This window comes from Crinia signifera, chromosome 3 (assembly GCF_055691185.1).
Source record: "Crinia signifera chromosome 3, ASM5569118v1, whole genome shotgun sequence".
NCBI classification, from domain to species: Eukaryota; Metazoa; Chordata; class Amphibia; order Anura; family Myobatrachidae; genus Crinia; species Crinia signifera.
In genome coordinates, this window is record NC_139219.1 from 286,810,126 (window position 1) to 286,835,784 (window position 25,659).

General features: G+C 46.2%; 1 protein-coding gene across 1 annotated transcript in view; it reads right to left on the bottom strand.

The window, feature by feature from the left end:
• Positions 1–25,659, bottom strand: part of LOC146063017 (saxiphilin-like) — a 102,969-nt gene that overhangs the window by 21,735 nt on the left and 55,575 nt on the right. The window contains 7 exon segments of the mRNA XM_083175025.1: positions 6,685–6,726; positions 10,910–11,006; positions 12,218–12,290; positions 12,292–12,358; positions 13,781–13,931; positions 20,558–20,721; positions 23,480–23,535. Of these exon segments, the coding sequence (XP_083031151.1) occupies positions 6,685–6,726; positions 10,910–11,006; positions 12,218–12,290; positions 12,292–12,358; positions 13,781–13,931; positions 20,558–20,721; positions 23,480–23,535 (650 nt within the window).

Genomic DNA, 25,659 nt, shown 5'->3' on the forward strand with positions numbered 1-25,659 from the left:
TCTTTCCACCTTGTTTTGTGCTGCGCCATGTTGAGGCATTCTGTTTTGAACCACATATTTCATTTTTGAAATATTAATGAACAATGGCCCTCAATGGTGACGTCAACCGCCCGCCCCTGTTCAGCAGTGGGCAACCAGCGTTTTCCTGGGTGCACCCAGTGTTTTTGTGGGTATGCCCAGGAAACGCAGGGTGTTCACATGGGACTGCCCCCTGCCCACCTCCTGCAGGCCCCGCTACCGCGAGCACCTCAGAGACTATGCAAGTCTCCGAGGGCACCTGTGAAGATCTGAACATGCGCAGACCATCAACATCGGTCCGTGTTGCGAATTAGCAATGGCGCCAATCAAACTGAATCACCCCCAATATATCTGCGTCAGGGGTGCATCAAGAGATGAGGAGGCCTGTGAGCAGATTCCATCAATCCCCTGTACTCAAACTGCAGACTGTGGGCACTAGCATACCCCTAACATCTGAAGGGCAGAAACCGGTACAAATTCAGAAAGGGTGCATGGCCACGGGTAAAGGGGGCATGGTCATGTTCCTTTCCTATACTTATATATGTATATAATTCCAGTCTGCTGTTGCCACTGGCTACTAGTACCTATTGCAGTATATAATTACAGTCTGCTGTTGCCATGGCTACCAGTACCTATCGCAGTATATATTTCCAGTCTGCTGTTGCCACTGGCTACCAGTACCTATCGCCCTATATATTTCCAGTCTGCTGTTGCCACTGGCTACCAGTACCTATCGCCGTATATATTTCCAGTCTGCTGTTACCACTGCCGTGCCTACCAGTACCTATCGCAGTAAATAATTTGAGTCTGCTGTTGCCACTGGCTACCAGTACCTATCACAGTATATAATTCCAGACAACAAATGTATTGCCATATGTAGCTTATGTAAAGCTTCAATAAGCAGGGGTAAGTATCTTGCCCACCTAGGGACATCCTCTCTTTTACATCACCTTCATAATTCTGTGTTTACATCAGGAACTATGGCTAGGACCGTCAGCAGTCCAGGGACACCTAAATCCCTTGGTCCTACTGTTGTATCCAAGCGCCTGAAAAGCACACTAGCAACTTCCTCCTCGTCAATTTCCTCCTCGATCCGGATCGGTGGGAGTCCTGCAGGCCATTTTACTGTCATGACTGAATCCTCTTCTATCCGGGATTCAGCCAGAGGATCATGCAGCGCTATGCCTACTACTGCCGCTGCTGCTAAGAGTCGGTCATCATCTCAGAGGGGAAGTCGTAAGACCGCTACCGCAATTGCCTCCAGAGACTATAGAGGGACCTATGATTGTGGAGTCTAGTGGGGAGAAATTGATAATCTGTGAGGATGAGGAAGTACATCAGAGGAGGAAGATGACGAGTGACTACAACATCTTGTTGTAGAGCCAGTTTATACAGGGAGAGATGAATTGCTTTTTTGTGTGGGGGCTCAAAGGAACCAATCATTTCAGCCACAGTTTTGTAGGCCCTATCGCTGAAATTATTTCTTTGTTAAAGTGTGCATGTCCTATTTCCGCAACATAAGGGTGGGTGGGAGGGCCCAAGGACAACTCCATCTTGCACCTCTTTTTTTGACCATTATGTGCTTTGTGCACATCCTTAATAAAAACCTACTGGGGACATCTGTAACTGGCACTACCAGGGCAGACGACGGGGGGGGGGGGTCAAAGGGGACACTCGTACCGGGCCCCGACCAGTTGAGGGGCCCCAAGACTTTGAGGGACTCTGGGTCTGAAAGCATGGCTGCCTAATCACTTGTCTGGCTACCAGGGGCGGATTGGACCACCGGGAAACCGGGCCATTTCCCGGTGGGCCGGCCCCTAATAGTCACTAAAAGGCCGCTCACCCCATTGGCGGGGCCGCAGACCGCCATCTCTGCGGTTAACGGGCGGCCGTGGCCGCAGCACTGTGCCCCAAACAAATATGGCTGCGGGCAGCCTCGGCTATTACAGAAATAAAAATGGCCGCGGGAGTGCTGGTGCGCATGTGCGACCGCACGCAGCTGCTCCCGCGGTTCTGTGTGTGGCAAGCACTCACTGTGAGGATGGTTGCGCAGGGAGGCTCTCTCCCTGCTGTACATCCCCGGCCGCTTCTGTCCTCAGACTCTGTAGCTGCCGGCTGCCAGTACACTGTCACACTACATTAGAGGCAGCAGCGCCGGCAGCACAGAGCTCTCTCCCTGGCTTCCAACCCACTTTCATGTGTCATCAGTCATGACAGCAGGGACTGGAAAGGGGGCGGAGCAACACGGAGTTGAGGGGCGGGGCTACACGAGTGGAAGGGGGCGGAGCTACACGGGAGCACACATCTAATGAAAGGAAGAAGTAGATGAAGTGCCAGCCAGCTTGATTTTAAGGTAACTAAAGTGTGAGAGAGAGGTTCATACTGTGAGGCATATGTATAATGGACATCACGGTGTGGGGCATATGTATAATGGACATCACGGTGTGGGCATATGTATAATGGAGCATCACGGTGTGAGGCATATGTATAATGGACATCACGGTGTGGGGCATATGTATAATGGACATCACGGTGTGGGCATATGTATAATGGGCATCAGGGTGTGCGGCATATGTATAATGGGCATCACAACGTGTGGCATATGTATGATGGAGCATCACGGTGTGGCATATGTATAATGGGCATCACGGTGTGGCATATGTATAATGGAGCATCACGGTGTGCGGCATATGTATAATGGAGCATCACGGTGTGTGACATATGTATAATGGACATCATGTGTGTGGCATATGTATAATGGGCATCACGGTGTGTGTGGCATATGTATAATGAGCATCCAGGTGTGTGGCATATGTATAATGGGCATCACGGCGTGTGGCATATGTATAATGGAGTATCACGGTGTGTGGCATATGTATAATGGACATCACGGTGTGAGGCATATGTATAATGGGCATCACGTGTGTGTGGCATATGTATAATGGGCATCACGGTGTGCGGCACAAGTATAATGGGCATCACGGTGTGTGACATATGTATAATGGCATCACGGTGTGTGGCATATGTATAATGGAGCATCACGGTGTGCGGCATATGTATAATGGAGTATCACGGTGTGTGGCATATGTATAATGGGCATCACGGTGTGTGTGGCATATGTATAATGAGCATCCAGGTGTGTGGCATATGTATAATGGGCATCACGGCGTGTGGCATATGTATAATGGAGTATCACGGTGTGTGGCATATGTATAATGGACATCACGGTGTGCGGCATATGTATAATGGCATCAGGGTGTGCGGCATATGTATAATGGGCATCACGGTGTGCGACATATGTATAATGGCATCAGGGTGTGCGGCATATGTATAATGGCATCAGGGTGTGCGGCATATGTATAATGGCATCAGGGTGTGCGGCATATGTATAATGGCATCAGGGTGTGTGGCATATGTATAATGGCATCAGGGTGTGCGGCATATGTATAATGGAGCATCACGTTGTGTGGCATATGTATAATGGTGCATCACGGTGTGTGACATATGTATAATGGACATCACGGTGTGCGACATATGTATAATGGGCATCACGGTGTGTGGCATATGTATAATGGGCATCACGGTGTGTGGCATATGTATAATGGGCATCAAGGTGTGGGGCATATGTATAATGGCATCATGGTGTGTGGCATATGTATAATGGGCATCACGGTGTGTGACATATGTATAATGGAGCATCACGGTGTGTGGCATATGTATAATGGCATCATGGTGTGTGGCATATGTATAATGGGCATCACGGTGTGTGACATATGTATAATGGAGCATCACGGTGTGTGGCATATGTATAATGGGCATCACGGTGTGCGGCATATGTATAATGGGCATCACGGTGTGTGACATATGTATAATGGAGCATCACGGTGTGGGGCATATGTATAATGGAGCATCACGGTGTGTGGCATATGTATAATGGGCATCACGGTGTGCGGCATATGTATAATGGGCATCACGGTGTGTGACATATGTATAATGGCATCACGGTGTGTGGCATATGTATAATGGAGCATCACGGTGTGCGGCATATGTATAATGGAGTATCACGGTGTGTGGCATATGTATAATGGGCATCACGGTGTGCGGCACAAGTATAATGTGCATCACGGTGTGCGGCATATGTATAATGGCATCAGGGTGTGCGGCATATGTATAATGGGCATCACGGTGTGAGGCATATGTGTAATGGGGATCACGGTGTGTGGCATATGTGTAATGGGCATCACGGTGTGTGGCATATGTATAATGGGCATCACGGTGTGAGGCATATGTATAATGGCATCACGGTGTGTGGCATATGTATAATGGGCATCACGGTGTGCGGCATATGTATAATGGCATCAGGGTGTGCGGCATATGTATAATGGGCATCACGGTGTGAGGCATATGTATAATGGGCATCACGGTGTGAGGCATATGTATAATGGGCATCACGGTGTGCGGCATATGTATAATGGGCATCACGGTGTGCGGCATATGTATAATGGGCATCACGGTGTGCGGCATATGTATAATGGCATCAGGGTGTGCGGCATATGTATAATGGCATCAGGGTGTGCGGCATATCTATAATGGGCATCAGGGTGTGCGGCATATGTATAATGGGCATCACGGTGTGCGGCATATGTATAATGGCATCAGGATGTGTGGCATATGTATAATGGGCATCACGGTGTATGGCATATCTATAATGGGCATCACTGTCTCCTCCACCACTTTGTGACTCCCCTCCCTGCATCCCCTGCCACTCTGCATCCCCCCTCCTACCCTGCATCCTGTGCCACCATGCCCCCTCACACTCTGCGTCCTGTGCCACCCTAGGTAAGTCCTCACTCCCTTCGTTCTCAGCCACTCTGCATCTCCCCTCCCAGCATTCTACGGCACCCTCCATCCCCCCCTCCCTCCCTGCATCCTCTTCCACCCTGCCACTCTACTGTGTTGGGAGACCCCCTGTCACCCCCCCCCCCATCTCTATCTCCCCAGCCCCACAGGCTGTAGAATAAACGCTGTACGCATGCGCCTATTCTGCAGCCTGAGGGGCTGGGGACATAGCCAGCAGCTAAGAGAGCCACTAGCCATGCCCTCACAGCGGCAAAAATTGGGCGTGGCCTTGTTGGAATAGGCCACACCCCCATATTGATAGGCCACACCCCCTAAAAATTCGGGCACGCCTCCGGCGCGCAACAACACTCCCCCCCCCCCCCTCTTAGGGCTGCTTCAAGATTTTTCCCGGGCTGGTTTTAATTCCCAATCCGCCCCTGCTGGCTACCTGTACTAATGAGTTTAGTGACATCACGCAACACACTAAACCACACAACACACAGAGCACAATGCTGTGCCCTCCCATCTCTGCCCTCCTGTATTATATTGCATTGTAAATATTAATTATCTATTTCCTTCTAATAGTAAAAAAAAAAATTCAATATGCAATGTAATAAAAAAATCTGTGTTCGGTGTTGGGGGGGCCCCCCGAGATATCAGTGTTCCGGGCCCCAAGATTTCTATTGCCAGCCCTGGGCACTACTGGGGGCATGATATGTAACTGGCACTACTGGGGACATTATATGTAACTGGCACTACTGGGGACATGATCTGTAACTGGCATTAACTATGTGCAAGAAAATGATTGCTTGGCATTCACATTCAGTGCCTTAGATAGTACACAAACTTTGGTTCATGTTTTAAGCACAAATAAAATATATTTGTGTGTATTTCATGTGTTTTATGTGTTTATACAACATAAATGCAAGATACTTCAAGATACGTCAATGAAATATACAAATATTCCAAAATACGGAATAATCCTTTATCCAACATTCTTCTGGTCCCGAGCATTTTGGAAAAGGGATACTCCACCTGTATTTAATAGCTCCAACTGTTTTTCTACTTCTAAGAGCTGGATCCCTACTGAAGTGGTATACTGTGGTAATGATTTGGATCCTAACAATTATGGTATTTCCTTAGACTTGTGAAGCTGGCCATACACTTATCTGATTTTGCATGATTTCATCCAACTTGTTCTAACCTGATTTGCTACTATCGGTTTCCTGTTAGAGACTAGACCTAGGGGTGGGATGGTGGACATAGGTTGTGGGGGTAGACCTAGGGGCAAGCAGGGTGGGTGGCCCGGTGGTTCCAACCCTCACACCCCTGACATGAACTGCTAAGATACCCCTTTACCATAAAATGCAATGACTTACCCGGGAATACGATCCCCAGATCATACAGGGTCATACCGGGTTGGCCCTTTCACACCAGCCTAGTCCCTGCATTTTCTGGTGTGAGCGGGGAGAAATAGTGTGGGAAGCAGGCAGTGGAGGGGTCCCCATAGCGAAGGACAGCAATGGGTAAAGGCACCAGGCAGCTCCGTATACCAGCTGCAGGTAGGGGGGGCTCCGTGTCCCTGCAGTGACGGGCTGTGGGGTGGCACCTGGCGTGTCCTGCACTTAGTAATACAGTGTACTGTATTCTGGTGCAGCGTAACTGCGTGTATGTGGAGGGACAGGTTCTGGAGGTGGCTTGGACCCCATTGCAGATCCTCCCCCTCCACCTACATTAGCTACGCCCTTTTTTTTTTATGTTTCACTTTTAAATTATCTTCTCTTTGAACAACAATACATATTATATTTCTTCACACAACATGCGTACCTTTTATGGGTGATACATGCGTTCTGCATGGGGTAAAGTCATCTGCAAAAATATGGTAGAATGATAAGTTACAACTTTTACATTTATTACATGCAAGATCGTATATCCTAACATTGCAGTGATGGGAAGAGGGCAGAGCCAGATTAAGGTCTAAATGGGCCTGGAGCTGAAAATGATCAAGGGCCTATTATGCACAATAATAGGGGTTGTGGCCAGCACCTAATAATGTGGGGGGCGTGACCAGTGTTCTGTTTGGGTGGTCTGCTCATGGGTGTGTCTGTATTTGTGTAAATACTTTCAACTAATTATATATGCCTGGAAAAGGCAAGGGACTGGCATAAGAAAAATGCAGGGAGATATATTGGCGGGTACACTCCAAAGGTGCACCCGCAGGATGCCGATGTCCTAAGATACTTGCGGGGTGAGGCGGCACTCCAGTCATAAAAAAATACTGAAAGCCGAAACTTGGTAGGCAACATTTCAGCACCTTTTATGTGGTCACCTAAGTTTACCACACAATGAGGCAGATGTATTAAGCCTGGTGAAGAGATAAACTGGAGATAAAGTGGAAGGAGATAACGCACCAGCCAATCAACTGCCAACTGTTATATTTCAAACACAGCTGATTGGCTGGTGCGTTATCTCCTTCCACTTTATCTCTAGTTTCTCTCTTCGCCAAGCTTAATACATCTGCCCCAGTATACCCCTTATACAAATCATGCAACACAATAGTAACCCCCTTATACTGTACTTGCCTCTTACACATTGTGCCACATGGAATGAGCCAAAATTCACACTGATTGAGCCAAAATTTACACTATGGCACACAGATTGAGTCAAAATTCACGTTATGCCACACAGATTAAGGCAAAATTCACATTTTGCCACATGGATTGTGCCAAAATACACACTATACCAGGCATGTCCAAACTGTGGCCCTTCAGCTGTTGTGAAACTACATGTCTCAGCATGCCTTGACATAGTTTTAGCATTCCCTAATAGCAAAACTGTGGCAATGCATGATGGAACTTGTAGTTTCACAACAGCTGGAGGGCCATAGTTTGGACATGCCTGCACTATACCAAACAGATTGAGCAATAATGCACAAAATGCTTTATAAATAGGGGCATTGCGCGCCAAAGGCGCACATTTACAATTTACACCATAATGCCCATTACATTTTAAGCCACACACCATAATCTCAATTACGTATTATGCCAAACAGAATAATGCCTATTAGAAATGATGCTACATAAGTGTTGCTTACCTACATGTTCATTGCCAGGGGTTCTATGTTCATTGCCAGGGGTTCCAAGCTCATTGCCATGTGGGATTACATGCTCATTGCCAAGGGGGAATACATGCTCGCGGTAACTGGGGACAGCCACCGCCGGGCAGAAATGACAGCCATTGACAGCCGGGCATAGAGCAGGGGGCTGCCCGGCTGTATTCAGAGCACTGCATGTCCTGGCTATTTGAAATAATACCCCTTTCACACCAGAAAATGCAGGGATTTACCCGGGCATATGGTCCCAGGATCATGCAGGGACTTTCCCGGACTGGCCCCTTTTACACCAGCCTAGTCCCTCTATTTTCTGGATTGAGGGGGAGAGAAAACCACCCCGCCCCCCTTTAAACAACAAGCTATATCTTCAGAACCAACTAACCCATTTACATGTAGGCTTCAAATGATTTTGGTCCCGTGAAACTGGGCCGTTTGGTTCCAGAGAAATCTGTCCTCAAACAACATGAACAGTCATGACATTACATTTCAGAAATGAAAAAATAGTGGTTTACCTGCAATATCTCTAGAACCAATGAACCCATATGGACCAGGTATCAGATTGAAGGCCCAGCGATTTGGGTTATGCCCCTTTCAGACCGCACTTTGTAAACGGTATATTGCCGTTTTTTTACCGTTTTAAAACGGTAATCTGTGCGGTCTGAAAGGTGCAGGACCACTTAACCGGTTAGAAAATACCGTTTTTTCTAACCGGTTAAAATGCAGGGTCCTACCCGTTTCAGACCCGGTATTTTGTGATCAAAATCGGGTCTGAAACGGTATTTAGGACCCAGCCAATAAGCTGGGTCCTAAATTCAGTGCAGTGAATATTTAATGCGCTCATTAAATATTCATTGCGCAGGAGGCCGCCGCCGCCCCCCCCCCCCCCCCCGCACGCGGGTTAACACATACAAACCCGTTAACCCCTCCGCACCCCCACCCCTGTTAACACCCCCCCGCATTGTGTTTAAGAACACCCCCCCCCTGAAGCCGGTACCTCCTCACATTGCAGTTGATCGGCAGCCGCAGTACTGTACCACGGCTGGCTTCGCGTATGAAAAAAATAAGGAACTTTCTGAAAATGGCTGCCCCATAGGAAACCCCATTTAAAAAAACTGTCTTTTGTATGGGGGCAGCCATTTTCCGAAAGTCACTTTTCTTATGGGGGGGGGGGGGGTGTTCTTAAACACAATGCGGGGAGGGGTTAACGGGGTTGGAGGTGCGGAGGGGTTAACGGGATTGTATGTGTTAACCCGCACGGGGGGGGGGGGGGGGGGTCGCTGAAGACTGGCTTTGACCCTGTATTTGGAAGGTTTCCAAAAACGGGTCTGCCAGTGCAAAAAAAACGCACTTAAACGGTAATATACCGTTTAAGAGATGCGGTGTGAAAGGGGTTTTACCTGGCAGACCCGTTTTTGGAAACGTTTCCAAATACAGGGTCAAAGCCAGTTTTGCGGTCTGAAAGCAGCATAAGACTGAGATCAACCTCGAGCTTCTGTGATGCCGGAGGGGGAACTGGCAGCCATTGGAACCGGGTGGAGGTCGGAATTAGCGGGTCCCATGTTATCCTATGGGGAAAACGTTCCAGGTTTGCCTGGCGGTATCTCCGGTTCCCTGGGGGCTACCGACGCGGGGCTGGGCTTGTTGAAAAGCCCTGGCCCTCAGCTACAAAATGGGCCTATTTGGAGAGTGGGCCTGGAGCTGTAGCTCCATCAGGCCCATTTTTAATCCAAAATTTGAGGGTAATGGCCTAGCAGCAAGGGAGTGTGGCCTATACTAGCGATGCTCCGTGAGGCCACGTCCCATTTTTGCCACTGTGGGGGCCTGGCCAGTGGCTCTGTGAGCTGCCCCCAGCCTCTCTGGCTGCAGACAGGGGGGACTCCCAACTGCTCGTCCCCCCTTCCTCCGCGGGACACTGCCGACCCCTGGCAGGATGCGGGAATGCACCCAAAAAATGGGACGCTCCCACAAAAAGTGTGACAGTAGGGAGGTATGCAAGATAAGAACTGTCATGTATAAGGCGTTCTGTTTTCTACCAGCTAAAGTAGGTAAAAGGTTGTCAAAATAATACTGCATAACAAAATATCTTTCTATATATTCAGAACGATTTACATACATTTTTAAGGCAATACAAAGTGGTCTATGATGTCATATACTTACTGTAGCAGTGTAGCAGCTGATTCTGCATTGAAAGCAAAGCAAAGCAAAAACCGTGAGAAGCCTGGAGAGGAGACTTTTAGCAGCATTTCGGGGGGCGCAGGCTTGAGCGTGACGTCATTAAGGGACGGGGCTAAAATGATGCGATTATTTCACTTTAGCCCTGCCCCCTCCTCGGAGACCCGCGGATTGCGGTATTTAAACGCCTCACTCAGGGGGGGGGGGGGTATGGTGTGATTGGGGGGCAGAGCCCTGCGAGGGGATGCGGATTACTTAACACGTATTTTGCGTCCCCTCGCGGGGCTCGCTGCGCTTGCCACGCTTCGGGCTGCGCTCGCCACACTATATAAGGTCAACTCCACGCCGCCGTGGATAGTGGGGGTATGAAAAATTCGGAAGACACGTACCGCCGCCCCTCGTGTGTGTGTGTGTGTGTGTGTGGGGGGGGGGGGGCTGGGGGGCATTTAACATTGCCCCTAATGTGAAATCGGTTGTCAGGGACCATTTGGAACCAGTTAACATTGATTCCTATGGAAAAATCGCGTTGATCGCGTCGATCGCATCGCATGCACGATTTGGTCGCATGCGATCGAAGCAACTTTACTGCAAAATCGCGTCAGTCGCATCGCATTGCATACCTTAAGTTAAGGCATGCAATTTTCAACATCGGGCGCCCAGATAATAGACAAGTACCTCCAATTATGAAACCGTTGATGATTTCAAATCATTGATGATCAATGGCTAGTCCTAAAACAGGCTATGCAACCTCTTTAAACTCGGTCTTACCCTGGTTGTTATACTCTTCCGCTACTACCGTCAGTCCACAGTTCAGTGCTGTCTCCATGTGATCTGATTCCAGCCTGACTGCATCAGCTTCACCTTTCTGTGGAGAGAAGGAGTCACTAGTCTCCTGTTATATTGTAATCTGCAACAACTGCATAACTTCACCTTACCTGTGTTATACAAGTCACCAAGAGCTGATTCTTAGCTGCAATCCATCACATGGCAAAAACGGGATGCAGTTACCATCCCGGCGGTCGGGATCCCGGCGTTCAGAATCCCGACGCCGGAATCCCGACCGCCGAAATGCCGACACTTTCTCCCTCCGTGGGTGTCCACGACACCCCTGGAGGGAGAATAAATTAGTGTGCCGAGCGTAGCGAGGCACCGGGCCCGCTGCGTGGCGAGCGCAGCAAGCCCGCAAGGGGGGGGGGGGCGATCCACGTCCCCCCCCTTGTCGGCATTTCGGCTGTCGGGATTCCAGCGTCGGGATTCTGAACGCCGGGATCCCGACCGCCGGGATTCAATACTGAATCCGCAAAATCAGCCTGTTTTTTTCCAGTGTAAATGCCGCTTAATAAACTGGGAAAACCCTGTACTGTCTCATCTTGCATTGTTCCCTGCCTGGCTGCTGCAACGACTAGTGGCGCCACTGATGGCTGCCTAGGCACTGTACAGCTCAGCGGGTATGTGTTCCCTGTATGATAATTATACTGTCTCTACCGGCTGTTTCACAGCAATCCAAATCAAATTCTGAGTGTACCCAAGTATACCTGGCCAATAAAACTGATCCTGATTCTGATTCTAAACACAGAGATAGATTACAATAGTGTGCCGAGCACAATGGGGCACCATGCCGGAAGCATGGAGAGTGCAGCGAGACATGCAAGGGGACACGGTACAATTATAACGGTGTCCATGATGATTTTTTTTAACATGTTGATGTTTCAAATGTCAGCATTTTGACCATGTTGGTATAATGAATGTCGGCATTTTGACTGTCTGCCAATGCTTGTTGGTATTTTGAATGACGATAAATTATACTGAACCCCTACCAGTATGTTTTTGAATTGTGGGAGAAAACCAGTGGAACCGGAGGAAACCCACGCAAGCACGGGGAGAGTATACAAACTCCACACAGTTAGGGCCAAGGTGAGTATCCAACCCATGACCTTAGTGCTGTGATGCAGTAACGCTAACCATTACACAATCCAACTTTTGAAATTGATTTTCAACTACTTTGTGCCTCAAAAGGACTCATATTGCATTTAGGGAAAAGGTGTGATGCACAGCAAAATGCTTTTTCCAACTCACCAGAATCTGTATAATACACTGGTGTGCAGAGGACGCCTCTGTACATTTAATGGCCCCACCGCTGACAGAAGACCTCACACTTCTTCTTCTCCGCTTTGCTTTGCGTACACCAGCGCACTGTATTGTTGGAGTAGTGATGCCCTTTTTTAAATAAAAGTATGAAAGACTTAAAATGAATATAGTTTGTTTCTCTGTAATTTAGGTAACTATGAATAGGTCGGGCCGCACATTTCGGCTTAACCCCACCAAACTGATGGGCGACTTTTCATGCAGTTCAGCTCTCCACCCTCAGGGAATGCGAGCTGAAATGCCTGCGAAGGCAGCCAGGTGCACCCGAATGAAACTACAGATGGAGCCGCTCTCAGACAGCTCGCCATATCGCAGTTATTGGCGGAGCTGGCGGACTGTGGGTACACGTGAGCATCACACTTGCTTGTGCGTCCCATTGCTATGCTGGGTGTACCTCAGATCATGGGTTGGTGCAGGCTTTGGGAGCAGTGTAAAACAGAACTGATGGGGCTTCTGCTGGATGGTTGAGAATGGGGGTTGCACACTCCCCATTACTGGTGGACAGTAGACCCGGCGCATGGTTATAGTCGCACCAGGTCCCCGTCTAGAGCAGCTCCATCTGTACATTTGAACGTCCTCTAGTGGCTGCCGGCTGCAATAACATTTGAATACGGCTTATAGTATTTTACTGTACATACTGTACATATGGGGCAATCCCAGCTCCTGATGAAGGCGTGTGAACATGCTGAAACGCGTTGAGCCATTGCATTCCTGTTCCAGCACATCATTGGAGAGTATTCCATCTCACACCTCCTTCAATTAAAATCCTTTGGAATTCCATATCAGACGTCATCCGGACCAGTTTTCATACCACCATCTTGGATCCCAGAACAACTGCAGCCACCAAGCCAGGTATTTGCCATACCTTAAGGACTGCATCATCTCACCATTGTGTGATATCTGGGAAGCCACCCCTGGGAAATCTCCAGAACTTTGAAAATCCTTTCCAAACGAGGACTTCCACATTATATGGTAATTATATACCCACCAGTGTTGATTTGGATACAAAAATGTATTCTCCATAACACTGAATGCTAGCTGGAAAACCTAATTCATCAATATATTCGTTATTGATTTTTAAGTCATTTTTAAAATTATTCCATGAGAATTCTCATATGAAATGTATTTATGACAATTTTATTTTATTTTTCATTAAGTGTATTAAGATGTTGTAATAAATTCTGTTCAGAAAAAACCCTAGCGCTGTATCATATATTTCTTCTTGTTTCTGTACCATTTGGGAGCCTTACACCCTCCCGATACAGCAGCTTTAGCAACACTGGTGGTTCCCGCTTTTGTGATTACTACTCTGGTGGACAGTAGACCTGACACATGGTGATAGTCGCGCCAGGTCCCCGTCTGAAGAGAGCGGCTCCATCTGTACATTTGAACGCCCTCTAGTGGCAGCCGGCAGCAATAACATTTGAATACGACTTATAGTATTTAACTGTACATACATATGGGGCAATCCATTCACAGATGTATTATACTCACCCACTGTCAGTGCTTTCATGTCGTGAAACCAATCTACCCCCAAAAACAGGAAAGCGTCCATTTTTGATGGAAGAGGAATCAAAGTTTCGGTGCTGTCTTCAAAGAGCAGGTGTTTCCCATATTGGGAGCCAAACAGGTTACATTGCTTTTTCTATGATCAGTGAATACATAAACAGAAAGACAATTAATCATAACGCTCCCAGTCTACACTATGGAGTAGATTTACTACAGCTTCTAAAAACAGACAAGTGGTGGTGTGGCCCATAACAACCAATCAGATTCTGTCTACCACTTACCAGAAAGCAATATAGAGCTGATAGGTAGAATCTGATTGGTTTCTATGGGAACGCCACCACAACTTTTTAGTCAAGTTATTGATCTCTGCAAGAAGTGTAATAGTAGTTACAATCAAAGTGGTATTTTAGGGTGCATTTAGGGTAGATGAGAATCATCAAAGCCTTTAAAAATACATTGGAATGAATTGGGATATAAGGAAAACATTTTTATCTGAGGAAGTAATATCTCTGGAGACATTTAGGGCTATACAGTATGTACTAAGCTTCAGAAGTGATAAAGTTGAGAGTGAGAAAACATACCTTCCAAATGTTGAGATTTTCGCGGGACATTTACATTATTTTGTAATGTCCTATCCACGGCCGGTAGTGTCCCTTGGTGGTGGTGGTGGGTGGGCATTTGGGAGTCCCTTGGTCAGTGCTGCTCTGCTTAGCAGAGATGTGGGGAATAGATGTGCGCACAGCATCTATGCACAGAGGCAGGGGGACAGGGGACATGGTCAGCAGTTCAAAGAGCACTGGACATGCCCCCAACAGTGACGAAAACAAAGGTGTAAAGTACCAGTCAGTCAATCCGCTCCTAACTACCATGTTAAAGGCTGTTTTGAAATATTACAGGAGATGATTGAAAATTATCTCTTAGGGCCAGATGTATCAAGCTTCAAAAAGTGATAAAGTGGAGAGGGATAAACAACCAGCCAATTAGCTCCTATTTCTCAGAGCTTGATACATCTGGCCATTGGAGAAATGGTTTAATATTTATTTGAGAATGACTCAAAATCTAAAAACCATATACAGGGAGTTCAATAATTCCCTCCACAGAGATTGTGGGCTTAATTTAGGTTTGTAAACAATGGAGATATAGCACCAGCGTTGTTACTGCTGAAGCCAGTCTGTGCAGCCATGGCTAAACCCTGGAAGACAATGGGCAGTATTCAATGAGAATACTGACGACGTGCAGCGAATCCTGTTTAGGATTCGCTGCACATTCGCCAGTGCCCGCCGCGTTCCGGAGCCTCGCCGGCTCCAGTATTCAACGAGTCAGGGGCTCGCTGCCCCTGACCGGCGAATTTGAGCTCCTGCGGCGAACGCCGCAGGGAGCCTGAGGACGGAGGCAGGCAGGGAGATGGAAGTCTCCCTGCCTGCCCCAGAACGTTTGTGGGGGGGAGGTGGGCTCCCGGGTGCCAGGCAGCACAGGCTGCCCCCCAGGGGTGCCAGCAGGGGACCGGGTATAATCACTACACCCGATCATGCATATGTAAAAAAAAAAATTAAATTAAATATATATTCATGTGCTTACAGCACATGAATAAAAATAGCATGCCCCTCCTCAGAATAAAATTCCTGATTTTTTTACACCAATTGTAAAAAACAAAACACTTTATTTTAAAAGTTCACATTCCACTTCACCATAAAAAGATAGCGATTGCTACTCGGTGAATCATGGCGAAAAAAACCTTGAAATGTATTCGCCATCTGGTCATTGAATAGGGTGATTCACCGTTTTAGTCAAAAATTCGCCTTACAGCACAAAATCGCCATAAAAACATGGCGAATCAGCCTCATTGAATAGTGTGATGTTCTTATTCTGCACACAGTTAACTCCCTAGACCTTTTTAGCTCTGGACAGTCTTCATTGACTCCCTACTGTTCAACTATTAACCCTCTTGTGCAGGGCTGGCAGCAGAACAGTGCTGTAGAGTCTGAGCGCTAGATGCCTCAGACTCTTATGATGCATCGGCCATATTCCTGGTGATTTTAGCCAGCTATTGTGTGATGGGTCTCCAGAGGGGTACATAATAAAAAATGTGTGCTGCATGTGCGGAGTGGGCCCACTTGGACTGCAAACATTGCACCCATTCTAAATACGCCTGTGCGGAGTGGGCCTACTTGGACTGCAAACATTGCACCCATTCTAAATACGCCTCTGATCATAGCCTATTCTGCACCCACCTGCACCCTTATCCAAATATCCGTTATCCAAATTATTCCAAAAACCATAGTCTCCAAAATGTACTTGTAAAACCTACTGGGGACATCTGTAACAGCACTACTGGGGAAATAACATGTAATTGGCACTAAATATGTGCAAGGACATGATTGGTTGGCATCCAAATTCAGGACCTTATTCTAGTTCACTCTTTCTGACAAAATCCTTCTTAGATGGACAAAACCATGTGCACTGCATGGGGGCAGATGTAACTTGTGCAGAGAGAGTTAGATTTGGGTGGGGTTTTACTTCAAAGTGAGATCTATATTGCAGTGTAAAAATAAAGCAGCCAGTATTTACCCTGGCCAGAAACATAACTCACCCAAATCTAATTCTCTCTGCACATTTTACATCTTCTCCCCTGCAGTGCACATGGTTTTGTCCATCTAAGAAGGATTTTGTCAGAAAGAGTGAACTAGAATAAGGCCTTCAGTGTCTGAGAAAGTACACAAGCTTTATATTTCATGTTTTATGCACAAATAAAATATATATTGTTGAGACGTGTTTGATGTGTTTATACAACATAAATACAAGATACCTCAAGATGCATCATTGAAATATAAAAATATTCTGAAATACAGTATAATCCATTATCCAAAATTCTTCTGGTCCCGAGCATTTTGGATAAGGGATACTCAACCTTTATTTGGTGTAGGCACTAGCAGCTATCCCACAAATCTTATAGCTCTTAGCAGTATTACCCTCCAGATTGTAAGTGCTTAAAGACAGGACTTTCTCTACAATTGTCTGTGTACCTGCTCCATCAACCACATATATCCTTGATATGTTATTTGTAAAGTGATTGATAATCATCATGGTTTGTTTGGGGAGGTGAGTGGCAGCAAATATGCAGAGTCTCACATTCAGGGTGTCTCGGCCTACAACTTGGATCCCGTAAAGTATGCACAAAATGGCACCAGGCAGCATCTTAGTTCCGCTGACCATTCTGTACAGCCATAGGGTTACTCGGGAAGTCTATTATTGTCTAATCTGTGATCACTTTGGGGGAAATTTACTAAAGGAAATTTGTAAAAAAATAGGTGTATTTGTATCCAGAAATACACTTATTTTTGACATTTACTATCCCGAAAATACGGCAATTCGTATTCGTATTGATGTGCTATCAATACGAATACGAATTGCCGTATTTTCGGGATAGTAAATGTCAAAAATAAGTGTATTTCTGGATACAAATACAGGTCGAGTATCCCGTATCCGAATATCCGTTATCCGAATTATTCCGAAAACCAGACATTCCAGAAAGTGCTAAAAACTCACTGGGGACATTTGTAACATCATCACTGGGGACATGATATGTAACTGGCACTATATATGTGCTAGACAATGATTGCTTGGCATTCAAATTCAGTGCTGAGATAGTACACAAATTTTGTTTCACGTTTTGAAACCTTGTTTTTTGAACAAATAAAATATATTTGTGTATATTTTATGTGGTAATAAAATATATTTGTGTGTATATTATGTGTTTATACAGCATAAATGCAAGATACTTCAAAATACATCATTGAAATATTAAAATATTCCGAAATACGGAATAATCCGTTATCCAAAATTCTCCTGGTCCCGAGCATTTTGGATAAGGGATACTCAACCTGTACACCTATTTTTTTACAAATTTCCTTTAGTAAATTTCCCCCTTTATGTCAATCTTTTTGTTGTGGGAATTAACGACAACCCAGTGGCAGAGGCGTAGGGAGGGCGGAGCCAGTGGAGCACATGCTCCGGGCGCCGAATGGGCGCAGTGCGCCCCCCCTCCCCGCAAATGAGCCGGGAGTCCGGCACTCGCTAAGTGGTCACTCTCAGCCCAGCCGATGTGCGCCTGCGGCAGGGCTACCAGGCGCCCACGGCTGCCTGCTCATCCGGTCCCTGGCGCCGTGGCGGGAAACATGCCCTTGCTCCGGGCACCATGGCACCTAGCTACACCGCTGCCCAGTGGTTGATTTAAAATTCTGTTCATTTGGGTGCGCTCCCTAGCAATGCATGGAAGTTGTTTATTTCAACCCATCTGGGATAAGTGGCATTGACTGCCTGGCTGTCAGCATTGTCAGGAGTTGGGGCCGATAAGGTACACTTCCTGTGTAAGGGCAATTGGCCCTGCAAGTTTAGCTTTGTGGAGATCAAGCTAAGTGGCTTGTTGGCTACTGGACATACAACCTTATTTCTCCCTGCCATAATGCCTGTTTAAGGTTATGTTTTTTTTTGTTTCTAATAAAGGACTGGCCAGTTTGAAAGGTCAAAACTCTTGTGCGTGTCTTTATTTTGGTGTAACCCTTTGAGTGCCCCAAAAAGTCCCATTTCATGGATGCGACATAGGATGGAGCTTCAGAGAAATTATTTACTAATATTAATATTATTATAGTATTACTTCTGGTCAGGGACGGACTGGGGCTGTTATACTGCCCTGGTTTTTAATTGGTGAGCACCTATAGGAAGCATGGCCAGGGGTGAGGGCTGACAGTGCAAGCAAAAGCGTCCAAGTGCCTCCCCCAAACAAGTGTTACTCCTAGGCATGTGCCTCATGCGGCTTAATGTGCCCATACACTGGTGCGATATGGCCAGTGATTGCAGCGCATTGCTGTGTCGAATTTAATGAAAACTGGCACATCACAGATGTTTTTGGTGCGATGCAAGGTGCACTCCAGTGCGCCGTGCATCTCAATCGCAGATCACACTGGCTGCCACAAAGATTTGTCACAGTCCATTCAGCCCTAATAGGATCGCATGAGGTACATTGTATGAGGTCCTTGTGCATGCAGTGTATCATATGCGATCCTGTCCCCCAGGAAGGTCCTGCCCACATTGCAAGCAAATTGCATGCAACCAATTGCTGAGATACAATTAGCGCACACAGGGGGGGTTTCTGAGTACCCAGAAACCCCCCAGGCATCTAAGGGCCCTAAGCTGAAAGCTGAGGGTCCCCTCTTTCCAAGGGTACAATAATTTAAAAAATTGGCCCTTAGGAACTGGAGATATCTGACTTCAAATCAGTGGTCCCCATCCAAGCCTGTTAATTGCTTTTCCCACTCAGATATTTCAGATTCTGTCTGACTTAGAATTTTTCTGAGGGTATATTCCAAAAGGTGGGACTCTCCCCCTTTGATGGACACTAGTAGCTTGTCTCTATTTTTCCCAGAACCAGAGATATCAGCCTTCCAGCAGCTGGTTACTGCTCCAGCTCCACACACTTGGTATGTAGTTTTATTTACTTATTGGCTGATTGCTCTGCCTCCTGAACTCTGATCCCCTAGTCCACAATACCAGTTAGTAGGAGGGATTCTCTAGTTTTTATTTCCATTAAAAACTAAAAAAACTATTTCTGGGAACTGGAGATATCTGCAGTCAAGCAAGCTGTCCTCCCACCAGAAAATTATGAATAATAAGCCCACTCCACTATACACCTCTCCTCTGCATATTAAACATCCTCTACCACCCTGGAAGTTATGTATCAGGGCCCCTTCATTCAGCCCAATGCCCCTTCTCCCACCTTATCTCCCACCATCTGTGCAGTAAAGGGGTAATTAGTGGAAATTACTGATCCAGGCCCTACATGCTGAGTGGTTGATATAATACCCCCTACCACCAGCGGGACATTAAAGCTTCCTCAATACATTGCTATGCCCAGGGGTCTACACTGCTGTTGACGCCCCTGTATGTATGTATATATATATATATATATATATATATATATATATATTTTTTTATTATTATTATTATTATTATTTATATACATTTGGTCTATCTATAATACTTTAACTGACCCGGCATATACTGGGTTCACCTAAGTGTCCATCTCTGTGCTTTGCTCCGCCCCTCTGGAAACCCCCTTCTGAAAATCCTGCGTTTGCCACTGGATACATCTCACCAGTGTATGGGCACCTTTACAGTAAATTCACCACTGTGCGTGGCTGGACTTGCTGCCCCCATCTTTCTATGCCAGCTAGCCGAGCAGAGCCTCGGGAGCCAGCGGCAATCATTTAAAAAAATATAATATTACAAAACATTAATTTGAAGTCAGCAGAAGTAATCGACAGCCTTGACATTATTATTGAGCATATGACTGTCCAGTCAGTAAACACATACAGTACATACTTATCTACCTTCCCGGAATGGCCAGGAGGGTCTTAAAAATCTATTCCCCCTCCTGGCCCCCCAGAAAGATGGGTAAGGCTCCCGCATTTAGCGTGCCCCCCTTCATCAGGCCAAGACCCCCTCCCTCTGCTGGTCAAATACCAGCATTTGTGGCTCTTCGGAATGGGGCAGGGCTAAAATGACACAAATCGCGTCATTTAGTACCACCCCCTCCCCAAGAGCCACAAACAGCTTAATTTACCAAAATGGTGGCAGGGCTTAACGGGGTGGGGCTTAATAATTGTAAGCTCCACCCCTGGAAAAGGCTGCACAGGGTCTCCTATACCGGGTTTCCCCCAGAGAGGAGACATTCAAAGTAGGAAAGTATGATGCAATATTGCATACCTGAGCTTCAAGAAGAAATTCGGTGATATCGGCAGTTTTGTCTCTAGCGCTCCTGGTCACCACAGCATTAGCTGGGAGTTTTCCTAAATTGCAATCTTTAGGTGCATCTAATGGCCTCCTAGTGTTGTCTGGACACAGCAGCTCATAATTCTCAGAATACTCGCCTGAAGAATAAAAGTGTGCATTTATCCAGGGAACAGATGTAAGATATACAATACACAGGAGGAGGCATCCCTCTGACAAAATTGTATGATCAAGGAACTAGTAAGGTTCCCCCTAGCTGGGTGCTGCATTACCCACTTTACACGTATTGGGGGAAGTGTACTAATATGAACAAATACGGGTGATTCCGAGAATGACTGCACATGACCAGCATCGCCAGATTTTCCAGGAAATAGGAATCGTAGATTTACTAATCGGACATATTTATGGGATTCGTATTTCCCAATGGCGGAGGGGGTGGTATGCATGCGTATTTGGCGGCCGTATATGCGGCCACCAAATGCAAATTTGAATTGGCAGCCGTGTGTAAAAAAATAGAAAAAAATAAAAAATAATAACCATCTTTGGTTCCAAAGAGCCGGTCCTGCTTTTAGAAATTCAGGGGCCAAAAATTAATTATAGGGGATTCCTGTAATTTCTAAAACTAGCACCAGGCCCAAGGGCCAGTCCTGGTTCCCAATACTGGGGACAAAATAATAGTGCTCCCCCATATTTTGAGAAAAAGCACCAGGACCAAACAGCCAGCAGGCTAATGCCACAGTCAGGGTAAACAATTTATACTAGTTTCTCTAGCCAAAGCATTAAACCCCCTGACTGTTCAGCCCAGACAATGACCCTGGGGAAGTGGGGACCCCCCCAATAAAGGGTCCGGTACTCTTTACCTAGAACGGCGCCCACGATGTCCATCGTGGTCATCGGGGGTAAAAAATCGCGGGCATCGCGGCCATCGCATGCACTAAAAAGTCGGGTGCGATGCGACGGACGCGATGCCCGCGATTTCCCATAGGGATCAATGTTAAATTTGTCAATGGACGCGATTTTTCACTTCAATGCCTCAATGGACGCGATTTTGCCATTGGAAACAATGTTAAATGGGCCACAGAGCCCAAATAGGCACCCTGTACAGTGAAATGGCCCCCAAAATTGTTAACGACACCCGCACGATCAACGCGAACCCGAAGCGTGGCGAGCGCAGCGAACCCGCGAGGGGCGGCGGTACGCGTCCTCCGACCTTTTCATACCCCCACTATCCACGTCGGCGTGGAGTTGAGAATAGAATAGTGTGGCGAGCCACCGAGCCCGAAGCGTGGCGAGCGCAGCGAGCCCCGCGAGGGTACGCGGATACCTGTAAAGCCCGCGAACGGACGCGTTTACCTGTGAGGGTATCCGCGTCCCCTCGCGGGGCTCGCTGCGCTCGCCACGCTTCGGGCTCGGTGGCTCGCTGCGCTCGCCACACTATTCTATTCTCAACTCCACGCCGACGTGGATAGTGGGGGTATGAAAAGGTCGGAGGATGCGTACCACCGCCCCACGCGGGCTCGCAGCGCTCGCCACGCTTCGGGTTCGCGTTGATCGTGCGGGTGTCGTTACCAATTTTGGGGGCCATTTCACTGTACAGGGTGCCTATTTGGGCTCTGTGGCCCATTTAACATTGGTTCCTATGGCAAAATCGCGTCCATTGAGGCATTGAAGTGAAAAATCGCGTCCATTGAAAAATTTAACATTGATCCCTATGGGAAATCACGGGCATCGCGTCGGTCGCATCGCACCCGTTACTGTAGTGCATGCGATGGCCGCGATGCCCGCGATGGGTGCCGTGCTAGGTAAAGAGTACCAAGGGGCCTTGCCCAGGCTGAAGCCTGGGGCTGTCACCGGTGCCCCAGGGACGTGGGCATCGGGCTGCTAGTTATGACCATTTGGGGGGGAGACTTTTTTTTTAATTATTCTATTTTTTTACACTGAAGCCTGCACGGATTTGGATTAAAATTATCCTCACTTTTCACCTGATCCAAAGTCTCTGAGTGCCACTTCATTCATTCATTATATATATTTATATATACACACACACACACACACACACACACACACACACACACACACTAGTAAGCCTGCTCTGAGCAAATTTGTACAAGGCCACTAGATATGAGGATGGATGTGTTCTCTCTTCTTCTGGGCTACTTAAACTTCTGGATACATCTCTGCTTCACAATCCTTGTACCACTACCAGCTAAGGAGAGTGAGCAGAGTTAAAAAGGCACCTGGCTATCTGCTCGTCTGCGGTCGATGCCCGACTCTCGAACAACCAGTGGATTTGGGCATTTGGCAAGCCCCCACCTACCATGTGATGTAATGATGTCATGCTGTGGCTGCGCCAGTGAGCAGGCTACTGAGGAGAGGCCATCCAGAGGAGCAGTGAGCTGAGCAGCGTGTGCAGAGTGAGACTGCGATGCTGACAAGAAGGGAAACGTGTAAGGTAAGTTTGTAAGGGTATGCATTGGCATACTATATTACAGTGTATTGAGCCAGAGTGTATATTGGGGGAGGGGCTGCCTAATTGTTAGTCCCGAGCCCCACAATTTCTGGACAAGGTACCCTGGGGTGCCACAAGGTGCTGGAAGGGGGGCTATAGGTTGGTGGTCCAAGGCCCTATTAAATTAAAATCAAAACCTGAATTTATGGCTGCCAATCATAAATGTGTGGACAAACAGAAGCACAACCCTGTCCATCACCACAAGAACCTAAGGATGTCAGGTAAGCGGAGCCTACTTTTTTTTTAGTTTAAGAAACTTATGGCAGAGAGGTTCCGTGAAAAATCATTCAAAGTATGGAAACCACTGTCCTAAAGTATATTAGTATGTCTGCTGTGTGTATCACAGCTGACAATGTCTGGGTTTAAAAAAGTAGATCTTATTACTTTACCTGACAAAGCTGTGCTATCCACAAACGCTACATCTCCCTTATCATCTCTCAAACATCTGCAAAAATAACAAAAAAAATATACAATAACTTGTGTGTCAATACACCTAATCACATTTTTATTTTTGAAAAATCTTGTTTGTTCTCTATGATTTACATACATAGTTACATAGTTACATAGTAGGTGAGGCTGAATAAAGACTTGCGTCCATCTAGTTCAACCTATGTTTATAGTAGCTTATCCCTTGTTGTACTGTATGTTCTGATATTTTAAAGACAGATTGTTACTTATTCGTACCTGTGGATGTTTTTAACCAATAAATGATTATCCAACCTTATTTTAAATGTATTTATAGTGTCTGCCGACACCACTTCTCCAGAAGGAGAGATCCAAAGTTTAACTGTTCTGACTGTAAAGAAATTTTTTCTTCTAGATGAACAAAATCTTTTTTCTTCTAATCTAAACTCGTGCCCTTGTGTCCTAGATTCCTGTCTAGCAGAAAAAAGGGTGCTTGACAGTTCCTTATATTAGCCCCTGATATATTTGTACATGTTGAGCATGTCCCCCCTTAAACGTTTCTTCTCTAGTGTAAATAGTTCCAGCTTGTTTAATCTCTCTTGTAGCTTAAATTCTCCATTCCCCTAATAAGCTTAGTTGCTCTTCTTTGGATTTTTTCTAATTCTATGATGTCCTTTTTATAGTGTGGGGCCCAGAATTGTACTCCGTATTCGAGGTGTGGTCTAACCAATGATTTGTACAGAGGCATAATTACTTTTGAATCCCTAGTTTCCATGCCCCTTTTAATACATGCTACTGATGCTAGAGTTTTATTGGCCTTTTTAGTTGCTATATTACATTGAGCACTACACCCTAGTTTGTTGTCTATTTGGACTCCTAGATCCTTTTTGAGTACTGAATTACCCAATTCATCCCTGCTTAGGTTATAACTAGCACACTGGTTATGTCTCCCAAGGTGCATGACCTTGCATTTGTCCACATTGAACCTCATCTTCCACTTTTTTGCCCACTCGTCTAGATTGTCAAGATCATTTTGAAGCGTGGTGACATCTTCTGATGATTTAAGAACTCTGCTCAGTTTTGTATCGTCCGCAAAGATGGATACATTGCTAAGTAACCCTATCCCAATATCGTCAATAAAAATTTTAAACAAAATGGGCCCTAGAACCAAACCCTGTGGCACTCCACTTAGTACTGGTATCATATTTGAAACTGCACTGTTCACAACCACTCTTTGTTCTCTACTACACAGCCAGTTCCCTACCCATCTGCAGATATTTGCCCCTAATCCCAGGTCCTCCATTTTATTTATCAACCTCTTGTGCGGTGTCGAAGGCTTTAGCAAAATCTAGGAAAATCACATCTACAGCGTTTCCATTATCAAGGTCTTTGCTAACCTCTTCATAGAAACCAAGTAGATTAGTTTGGCATGAACGATTTTTCACAAACCCATGCTGGTTATTACTGAGTAAATTATGAAGGTCTAAATATTCCTGGATCCCATCTCTTAAAAATCCTTCAAATAGTTTACCCACTATTGATGTTAAACTAACAGGTCTGTAATTAGCAGGATCGTCCTTTTTTCCTTTTTTGAATAATGGCACTACTGTACCTCTGCTATTTAGTTTTATTAACTAATTTCCTATGAATGTATTTATATATTTGACCTCTTCTATCCTTTGCCCTTATCTGTCCTACTTTGTCCATCATCCATATCAGCTTCTACATATACTGTACATGTCTGCTGCCCATAGAAAAAAGAACAGAGTTGGCTGTGCTAAATCACAACTCAAATGTATCAGATTATCTTAAAGATAAAAAATATAAAAAGTCCTTGAAAAAGCTGTAACACTGCAGCAAAACACATCAGATGGAAAGGTATTACAGTATATTACCGCCTACCTGCTATCTACCACTGAAAGAACCAACATCTACATTAATACGGTGGTATCGCTGTGGAGAGATTGTCCAGAAGCAACCTCACTGTTATTGTTGGCATCAGGAGAAGATTTAAAAAGAAGCTTGCTGACACAATACAGCACATCTCATCCCTACAGAGGCAAGCCACCTCACCAAACAATCGCTGAGGAATCTGGACTCTTTCGCTCTCCCCCTTTGATCTGCACAAGTACTTCCAAATACTGGGACTCAGTGGTAGGATACT